Source organism: Contarinia nasturtii, unplaced genomic scaffold (genome assembly GCF_009176525.2).
Source record: "Contarinia nasturtii isolate CC-2019 unplaced genomic scaffold, AAFC_CNas_1.1 Cnas_scaffold_1764, whole genome shotgun sequence".
NCBI lineage: Eukaryota > Metazoa > Arthropoda > Insecta > Diptera > Cecidomyiidae > Contarinia > Contarinia nasturtii.
This window is the reverse complement of record NW_022199096.1, coordinates 247,033-257,866: the sequence shown is the minus strand read 5'-3', so window position 1 is coordinate 257,866 and position 10,834 is coordinate 247,033. Positions and strand designations below refer to the sequence as shown.

The 10,834-nt window shown below is 34.4% G+C and overlaps 1 protein-coding gene across 1 annotated transcript in view; it reads right to left on the bottom strand.

Moving 5' to 3' along the window:
- LOC116347266 (trehalase) overlaps nt 1-10,048 on the bottom strand; it is a 39,970-nt gene extending 29,922 nt beyond the window's left edge. Inside the window, exons 1-2 of the mRNA XM_031777810.1 lie at nt 9,159-10,048; nt 2,785-4,032 (exon numbers count right to left, since the gene is read on the bottom strand). Coding sequence (XP_031633670.1) covers nt 2,785-2,828 — 44 coding nt within the window. The 5' untranslated portion in view covers nt 2,829-4,032; nt 9,159-10,048. The remainder of the gene's footprint in view (nt 1-2,784; nt 4,033-9,158) is intronic.
- Between the last annotated feature and the right edge of the window lie 786 nt (nt 10,049-10,834).

The window sequence follows — 10,834 nt, the reverse complement described above, 5'->3', positions numbered from 1 at the left end:
TATTTGGAGAAAAATAAGAGCTACTCTTTCGCCGCAACGATTCATATTATCAAACGCATATAAATTTGCTAACGAACGGTGTGCAAAATGAGAGGGAGATCGTGTTTGTTTGATTGGGGGAGCAGCGAATTTATATCTATGTCGACATTTGTATCGCAAAATTGGGATTTAGCAGCGTCAACCGCACACCAAATTTGATCCAATTTAATCATATTTGTTTTAAATCCGACGAAAGAAAATATAATTCGTCTCAATTTCATTCTCTCAAATTAAATGTATCAATCTCGTGCAGACCATATTTTGCGTGTGCAACGCAAAAATACTTCAATTGAATTTCCTGTGATCATTTGGTATTTGTTTTGTTTCACCACTTGAAGCTAATTGAAGAAAGCGAAAAAAGAAACCAAAATGACCGCTTGTTATTATCTATTCACTGCTCGTTTAGATTTAACTAATTCGACTTTGATTTTCGCGTTCCAAACAACAACATGACATGACGGCTTGATGTGTAAACAATATAAGAATCTAATCGCAAAAAAATGTACGCCACTTCAATCGATACATCAGAGAGCAGAAAAAGATGCTTAGAGTATGGAATATTTTTTCCATACACGATCTACAATTAATAAGTTTGGTCTTATTTGTGACAATTGGCACTTCCTATTTGTATAAAATATATAACTTGACGATTGAATACATCATTTAAATGTTGTGTTTTTTTCGGCTTTTATTGTGCAGAATCATTTTGCGGAAGGAAACGAAGACCGACCGAGAAGGTTTGATTCCGCATTGACTTTTTTGACGAAGGATTACAAAAAAAACACAACTGGATAAAAATCAATGACAAAGTAAATAAAAACGAAGAATAACTGAGAAAGGGAGAGAACGGAGCAGATAAATAATAATTAGATAAACAACGTTATGGAAATCCACATGTATTGACACCAAAATATATCTCATGAACTTTGGATTATGTGGCATTTTGATTGTTTTTCTGATTGAATTTTTCAAGTCTTTCGCATCCAATGGCGTTACGCACGGATATAACATCGATAACATGTTTTTCAATCGAAAATATTCCTTTATCGAAAATACGAATAACACATAATTTGTTTACTCTGGGTTGTTTTTTTTCTCTTGTCATGCACGATCATTCGCTTTTAATCGATACGAAAATCAGCTGTGACTTTTTTTGTGTGTGTCTGATGTGAACGGACCAAGTGTATTTATCTGGATGATTTGAAATAATTGTACATTTAATTGTTGTCATGCGATGCCAATTTTTAATTGCATCAGTGTCGCCAGCCGATAAAGCAACCTCGGCTGACCTCCCCACTCTGCCGAGCGAGATAGACTTTTTTTCGCCCGTCAAATGGCCAACTCACGAGACTACACATGTCAATTTTTTACAATAAAGATCGCTCTATCGAACGAATCCAATTTTACCGTAAGGAAAACCCCCCATTTGTTCCAATTGATTTCAATCGAAATAAAACGCCTTATACTTTTTCTAATTGTGGGATACAAAAGCCGCCAGCGGAAATAAACAAAGCAAATGAATTGTTGCCCGCCAATAATATAAATAATAAGCGAAACGATGCAAATATTCTAATTAAACGGCGTCTAATTAACAAGTCAATAGAGGAATAAAGTGTTTGTGTAACTTGGAGAAGAAAAAAAAGTTTTCAAAACGAGCTAATTTATGTGCAAATTTATTTTTTATGAGACAACAAAAAATGAAAGGAAAACTTTTTCGAAATAATTTATTGACATTGAGAATTGTGAGATTGGAAATTTTCCGAATGGCACGCGCCACACCGATGCAACGATAACGGAAAGTTTTGCTTCAAATTCAATAAAATTGGTCTCAACGCAACGGTGTATCAAGTGCAGGGAAAAAATGAATTTCGATTATTTCATTGCTCATGACACCAAGTTGTCATGCCGGTGACATGTGCTTCAAAAAAACACAATTATCAAAGTGAATGTTAAGATGATAAAAACATTTCTAAGTCTATAGTTCTGGTCATTTAATTATTTTTTTGTTCAGTTTGTTTTATCAAATAGCAAATCAAATATGAAGAGTAAACATTGAGTCATAAAAACAAATCGTTTATCGATCGATCAAAAGAAACAAGTCTTTTAAACAATTAAATGTCGTGTGTTTCACATAGTCAAGAATATAAAACCTGACTCAGTCTGAATGAGTTCAGCACAGACATCGACTATGTATGTATAAAAATTATTGGCTGTACCACTCTTATCGAATTGAGGATATCACCGAAAAAGATTTTATTTATTTTATTGTCTCTAGTTTGCCATTGACAAATTACGGTTTTCTCGGTTTCAAAATTGAAGACTATCCAAATATGTTGAGGACGTATGTTAGACTATAAAAGAATGAAAGAAATAACTCGAACAATTGTCAACCGTGTGTAATGTTAATTTGTTTCCATTTCAATGTATGCGAGCGTCCTAATTTTTTATTTATTTATTCCCTGACTCATCAATTAAAAATCGATGTAAAAGAAAAAAAAAATACTTTTGGAACCTAACGACAAAATAAACAAAAATCCATCTGAAATGAACGAGATACATAAAAATCGTCGACTTGAAACTTTTTTTTTTATCGCATCGCTAAAGCTATCAGATACATAACGGCTTGTACTTTCCTTTGATCGGATCATTAAGACGCCAAAGAGAGACAAACCGTTGTGTATGTGTTTCTTCTCTTTTTCAATATTTAAAACAAACGACAACGAGGTGGAATTTTGAAACACTTACCTTGGCTCAAACAGTTCATTTGTGTCGATAATTTCATTTGCCATTTTGTGAACGGTTGATGTGGTTGTTCTCTTTCCCAGTAGACGTACAGCTTTGAAAATCTGTGTAGAGTGAATTTTTACGGTTTGTCTGAACAACTTTTGATGAAAAATTGCGATATAGCTGTGCAACGTTGGCTGGCAAATTTTCTTTTGATTCTTCGCTTGTGTTTTGAAATATGTTTATTTTTCGGTCGACTTTGCAATTTCGCCTTTTCGAATTTGATTTATGATTGTCTGTCTCTTTGTCACGAAACGAACACGAATTTATTTTGATTTCTCTGTCGATTAATATTTGAACACCGAAGTTGTTCTTTTTGATGCAACGCACCTTTTCGTCCTTTTTTTTTGTTAAATGATGATTCACACGATTTGTCGCTTTTATTTTATTTTTTTGTATTATGTGTATATCGAACGGCGAACGAAATTCAAACGCCGACGATTCCACGCCAATAGATCAACTTTTTTAAAAAAATATTTGTAATAAACCGAACACGGGCTGCTTTCAAACAGGATTTCGCACTTTTTTTTTTTAAACTTATTTAACAACGAAATTTAATTCAAACACTTTTATATTTCGATCTTTGATTACAAAGAAAAAAATGTCCAGTGAGAAAAATGTAGCTGAGTGCAGAATGATTGGTCTGGTCACCAAAATTTCAAAGCACAGAATAAATTTAACGGCAACGTCTTCCCGCGATTTTATATGCACTCGATTCGTTTCGATTTGAATTGGTGTGTATCACAAGACACCGAGCGTATGTTATATATATAATAATTTTGTGTGTTTTTTTTCTGTCTCGCTTCTTCTACTCTTCGGCTGCTATTGCCTATGTAGTTTCAGTTATGATATTATAGAGAAGAGAAAAAGTGCTAGCGTCACGTCACGTTTGTCTTAGCTATATCCAAACTGACATTCGTCAACGGGCGATAGGGTATTTGTATGGGATTGCGTAGCGTATGTGTGTATTTGTGTTGAAAATGTGAGAATACGGTTGGGCTGACACAAGGCGAAAAGTAGTTGTATTGCGGGACGATGACGTTATATTGAGAATGTTAGCGGCGACTTGCGCATTCAGATACTCATGTTGTATATATTATCGAATACAATGACGATTTGGTCATATATATATATATAATAGCAGCAGCAGTAGCAACAGGCGAATCACCAATTCATTCAGCATACACCTCGATCGATCACCGATTGAACCTAAAATTGACCGAAAACAATAAATTAAAATGAGCCAATTTGAAGCGTGTTTTTGTTGTTCGTTCGTGGCGACACATCTTAATATTACTAAAATGAAACGTGTTTAAATCGATTGGAATGGGTTTTTAAAATGTAAAACGTACGTGCCAAATGACGCGAGCCTTTTTTTTTGTCCAAATACTTTATGCGATCATTATGAATTGTATGCGATCGTATGAACTACGGCACAATTTTTGTTTTTCTTTTTGCCGTTTCCACTACGATACAGCCATTTTGCCTCTGTTTGTATGTCAAATACCATTTCAAATTCAGGTGAGAGTAAAACAGTAGTCGTATTGAGTACAAACGATAGAAATAGATGGAAAATAAAGAGATTACAACCACTTCATAATGAGTGTGTGTCATTTTTTTAAAATACACAATTACCATCGATGTATGTGCATAATATTCAACTGTATATGAATATCTATGTATCTATATAGATACAGCGTCACTGAACTTCAGAAGAGAGGGAGACAGAGAGAGAGAGAGAGAGAGAGAAGGAGCGAAAGAGAGGAAAAACACAGCCTAAATGAAAGCCAAATGGAAGCACATCTCGACATACGTTTTTGTGAATCAAATTCATGTCGCAGACAAATGGCAAACAACTGGTCTCATTTTTGCAAAAATATTTTTTCACCGCTTGCGATGGAATTAGCACCTTAACTCGTTTTTTGACGACCGGCTGCGACATTTTAAAGACAAGAGCATAAAGAAATTTCATTCAAATGGAGAACTGACGGTTATTTCAGCGACTATGTTCACAAATTAGGGACACGTTTTTTTACATAGATCTCTTGTGGTGTTTTAAATGAATGTATTTATAATTGTGTAATGCAATTGTATGGAAAAAATTACTGGCAAGGACAATACGCAAATTCAATTGAATATGAAACATAAGTTTGAAAATTTGCATAGATAACACCGTTTGTCAAATGACAGAATAATTAACATCATTCATATTTTCTCGGATATTGTATCTGTCACATTTCACAAGAATCTGTCATTTTTCATCATGATGTTTTCATCATGATGCTCATGATGTGCTCTTTTTCGCATTTAAAACAAACAATAGGTGGGCTTGTTCCTTTGGATCGACCGATTTTTGATTTAAATCTAATGCGCCGAAACCAATTGAATAGAAACAAATATGCGACCACATTGGGACTAATCAATGATTTTCCAGAATTAAAATCAAAGATTCGATTGATTTCGATTGAAATTCGGTCAAATTCAGAATCTTTTACAAAAAAAAAAATCGTAAATACAGGTGTTGACGGAATTTTTTTTGGTAGGTTTGGTGATGGCAAGCGGTCCCTTGTGAAATTCCTAAGAGTAGGATTCCGAATTTTTTTTAGGTGGTTGATCCCTCGCCAATACTTATAAGTGGTGGAAACATCTATTTTCAAAATGCAATTTCGTAGTCTTTTACTTATGAAATCCTTTACCTGTCTCTTTTTCTTCAAATGCATTACCCGATTTTAAATATGAATTCCAATCGAGGTCATTTCACGTGCAAAAAAAATGTTTTATTGGGGTTGAATCTCAAGTATTTTTTACATTTCGTACAATCTGAGTATATCAAAAAGAAGTTGTTCTCTAGACAAAAAAAACACACAATAACATTGTAAATGGTGAATAAGCTGAACGTTATCATGCGATAAATTTAATGTTTCACATAAAGCGATTAGAAGATCGCGAATGTTTCATTGTTGTGTATTCGTATCAACTCACATTTAGTCATCATTCGAATTATGCTAGGAATTTTGAGTATTTTGCGCGTGGAGTTGCTATTATAAAATATTGTATTTTAAATACGGAAAAATTGTAAAGGTATTTCGACCAGATAACGCCACACAATGTATACTTTTTACGCGTAAATTGTTGTTTTTTTCATCTTGTTCTCGGTTTTGTGTTTATTGTTGCTGGCTTTTTTTTATTTATAATGCGACTCATTGAATATAGATTTAACGTATGTCGTATGTTTGCTTGTACGCAAATATAACACAAGCACATGGAATTTTATGCATTGATCGATTGCCATGGAATCGAATCCAGAAACAGAAGAAACAACAAACGAACGAATGACAGAATGGAAAAAAAACGAAAAATTAAACTGATGCTTAACAAAAAAAAAAAAAACCAGTGATTGTAGTTGGCATTTTTGAGGGGCTCGACTTGATGACGTCACTCACATAGCACGCACTCACACAACATAATGGTATCATGCATACGTTACGGAAGTCGCGTTAACGCATATTCACACATTCGACCAACATTCCTTTGATATATATACACATCTATGCCTTACTCTATGCGATTGGCTCTTGATAAACACACGCTCCATTTGGTGATGTGCACGAAAACGATGCGAGGGCAAAAATTGTCTATTACTACGATAGATTTTGAATATTTCGTGCATTGCATTAAAAATAAAAAAAAATTTGTGCGTAATTGAGCTCAGAGGTCGAACATTAAAAATAAATATTCGATACCAAAAGAAAAGACAAACAATTTCGAAAACCTTTTCTCGATTGAAGGCATCGATGTGTCATCGGTCGCAACGGCATGAACAGTCAAAAGACACACGTGTGTTTATCATGGTGTTCGGTTATATCGCCAGTAAATACGAATTTCAATACAAAAATCAAGCGATTTGATGTGGATAAACGGTTATTTGGGACCGCGTGACACCATCTATATGCGAGACTGTACTGATGAATATGAAAAAATTAACAACTATACGTCGGAACTCCCAATGGTCTTTCGCTATATATATATATATATATATATATTCGGTTGTTGTTGGTGTTTATCTGTTTTGGTTGCCATGCAAACTTTTTTTTCAGCCCGAATAATCAATGACGTCATATTGCGGACTTTTTGCAAAATTAATTTGAATCATCACATGAGTGTTCTCAATATATATATTCTCTCTCTGTTTGAGAAGCGGCGATAGAGAGGTAGAGGAAGAGAGTGAGTTAAAAAAGAACAATGAATGAAATGCGCTTTTATTTTGACTGAAGAAAGATATTATACGCTCTTTTATCACAAAGATTTAATTTACGAACATATTTTTCGTGTGAAATGAAAATGGAATTTTTGAAAAGCTCAATGACAACCATAGGTAGAAAAAAAATTTTAATCGTAAATTGTGCGCTCAATTTGCAAAAAAAAAACCATAATAAAAGTCTGCTTATTATTAAACCATATCATTTTGTTTTGAAATGCATTTTAAATTGATTTTCTCGAAACACGGGGCACAATTCTTTTATTCAAATTGCACAATTTTCTTGAATTGAAATAAACAAATGGTCTTTTTTCATTAAATGCCTCATATCGCCCCTTTTATTGCAAATAAATATGGCAAATGAGCATATGATCGCACATTTGCCACGAAACAAACACGTTAAATATGGCAAAAAAGAACTATTTGAATAAATGTGCTAAATCAGCAGAAGCACGTTTCATCCAAGTTGGTCACTCGGTGTAAAAAAAAATATGCGGTCTTCATTTTCTCTGGTTACCGAAAGCAAAAACAAAAAAGAGTTTTGAATCTCGGTGCAAAGTCTTTGTTTTTTATTCTGTGTAAGCAAAAAGAGAAGAGCCGAGCGTGTCGCTCTTGAAAAAGTCACACATTTGTATAATAAAATAATAATTAATGCACATATAATACGAAATAATGGGAAATTGTACGAAGTTTATATCATAAACGTGCCCATAATGAGCATATTTTCATTTGACATTGGCACGTCGTTGTTGCTTTTTTTTTATTTTGAATTCGATAAAAATTTCCAATTAAGTAACATTTAAAATAAGACCGTTATTCAAGAGCATTTACTTCAAGTAATAGAATGGAAACCCGTTTATAGTCGATTAATGGCCGCAATTTGCACTTGAAGCAATAAAATCTGGTAATGTAAAAACTGATTGAAAAGGTCATCGGAATTTGGGAAGCATATTTTTAAATTTCCGCCATAAATCCATCGGCCCACGCATATTGTTGATAAACCCCATTCATATTACACTCTGGGCGTCAATCTGACCAGTTTAGTGCATGTGCTGATTCGAACGCAAATGAAGTTAAAATGTATGGAATGACGTCAGAGAATCAAAGTTAATGACCAATAAATAAACGCGAGAAATGGCATTAGAACGCACATTCAACCAACGCCGTACCGAGGTGCTATTGTTTTTTTTACTTTCATTTGAAATTTTTGTTCTTGTTCGTGCAACCTTATATCCATCGTCGGTCAATGTGTGCATTTTCATCGGGTTACGTCTTTCAAAGCACGCAAACGATGTCTGCTATGCAATTTTCTATATAGCTATGTTTCTATATAGAATCGATGATGACCTCAATACGAACTCCGATCGAGACGATGAAATACCTTTTGACAACAAGCAACGACAACGACTGTGATGCCGCATTCGTCGGACACACCGTGTGCGTTCGTCTCTATGCAATCACCACGAATTGAGTAACACATGCATTCGAATGTAGATAGTGACTGTTAATAATGCTACAAACAATTTAGAAGGCTATGCATGGCGGTGACTATTATATATAATATATTTATTCTCTCTCACTCTGTATTCTTTTTTTTTATAGGGCATTTCTTCTCTATCAATGTACTAAATCATTTTTTTGTTCGTACTCAGACTTTGTCCGATTTGCAATGTTGTGACGCTTTCGCGTAATTTTGCACGCTCTCTATTCACTCAATTCTATCAACTTATGTAATTTTTTTTATCATATCACGAACAAAATGCACTAAACAAACTCAATGACCAATTTATCGATGATAATAACTTTATTCGCAAATGCATGAGGGAAATATAAAAAATATTCCATTCGGAAAATTGAACAATTTGCATGCAAATGAAATTATTTAAAAAAAAATCCATTTGTGAAAAAATGGCGTTGGAATAAGAGAGAGAGAGAGAGAGAGAGAGAGAGAGAGGGGGGGGGAGAGAGAGAGCGAGAGCGAGAGAGAGAGAGAGCGAGAGCGAGAGAGAGAGAGAGAGGAAGGTGAAGAGAGGATGCGGTGAATAAGACAAAGAATGTAAAATAACAGAATACTCACAGTTGTTCCTTTTTCAAAATTTGGTGGTTCCACGGTTAACAAATCGATTTCAATAGAAATACTATGACCCGATGAATTCGAATGAATTGTCACTTTTTTGTTATTTCTTTTTTTTTTTGCCTCAATATTATCACCACTCACATATGAAGATAAAAATATGTTTAACGATCGTTGTGAAATGATTTGACGGTTGAACGTCTACTCGCAAGAATGATAGAAAAAATATATAAACGAACGATATCACACACGCAAACTGTGAAAATATTTCGGGTAAAACGCAACCGCACAACCGTTAAGAAAAATCAAAGAAAATTTACAAAGAAAAAACGGTTTGGTTCGTTGAAATAAATGTCATTGAGACTGAAAATTGATAAATTCACAATCGTACAGGTTTTAAATGTTCTTCACTTTATTTATCCGTCCGTACACCGAAGATGCCGATTGATTGTTCGGAATTGTTGTTGCATAAACTCTGTGCCAGCAATAGAGTGAGATAGATGAGAGTCTCGTGCAAATTTCTGTCGTTGTGTCTTTGCAAAACCAAAAAAAAACGTTTATTCACTTAGTTTTTTCCTTATAGTTTCGTCGTTTTTTTTGCGTTGTTGCGATTATGTATCACTCAATTCACTTTGTTATTATTATTTTTTATAAGGTTTCACGTTATTTTCCGATGCTGTAATTCATTTGACGTTGTCTAATCCCAAAACAAATTCGTGTTCGTATCGCGATTCAAATGTGTCGAATCCCTTTTTCGTGTGTTTGTTTATATTCTCACATGAGCAAAATGAAATATAAAAGAAAAAATTCTATAGAAAATCGGTATTTTATTCAGAATTTAATCACTGCACATCAATACACATTTCAAATTCAAATGACGGAAATGTATGTCTGTCGATTGGATGATTTTTTTACATATTGTTGTGTGAGCAAAATGAAAATAATTTTATTGCTTAGAAAAGTGTTTTTGTTTGGTTTTCATGTATGATTTTTCGTCGATTCGAGCGCGTTTGTCGTGTGTTTATTCAGTCAACGTGCTCTCGTCGCTACCCATTCATGTGTGTTCGCACACTTTTGAAACCGTGTGCCACGCACATGTGTATGTATCATTCGGGACGAACGCATTATGGAAATACCCATTCGCATTGCGAATCACACAAACATATGTTTTGACATTGCGGCGGCGTCATCGCCAAATACACACGAATTCGAATCGATGCCATTGTTATCCGTCCATTCGATGGCAAGTGGTATGTATGCGTGTGCAGCCGCATGCACGTTTGTAAGTGTGTCAAATGGATATATTTGTTGGTCGACTTTATTGGTATGGTGCGGCACGGCGTCTCGGTATCAGTGAAATGTGCTTACTCCAAATGTGATACAGATAGATATACACACATTTCGATATAATCGAAAGCGAAACAACATACAACGAAATGAGCAGGCAGCTCGCGTTTTTGACCTTTCTTATTCATTCTTCTTATTCGTATCCATTCAAACCAGCTGTTTGTCGATTATTGTACCGTATGATTTTTTTCCACTTGCTCATCGGTGACAACGTGTATATGCAGTCGAAGCTCCATCTTTCGACACCAAGACGCCAGCAAACATTTTGGATATATATATCGTGTTGTCGTATTAAAAAAAAAAAACGAAATTCACCACGTGACAATCTTTTC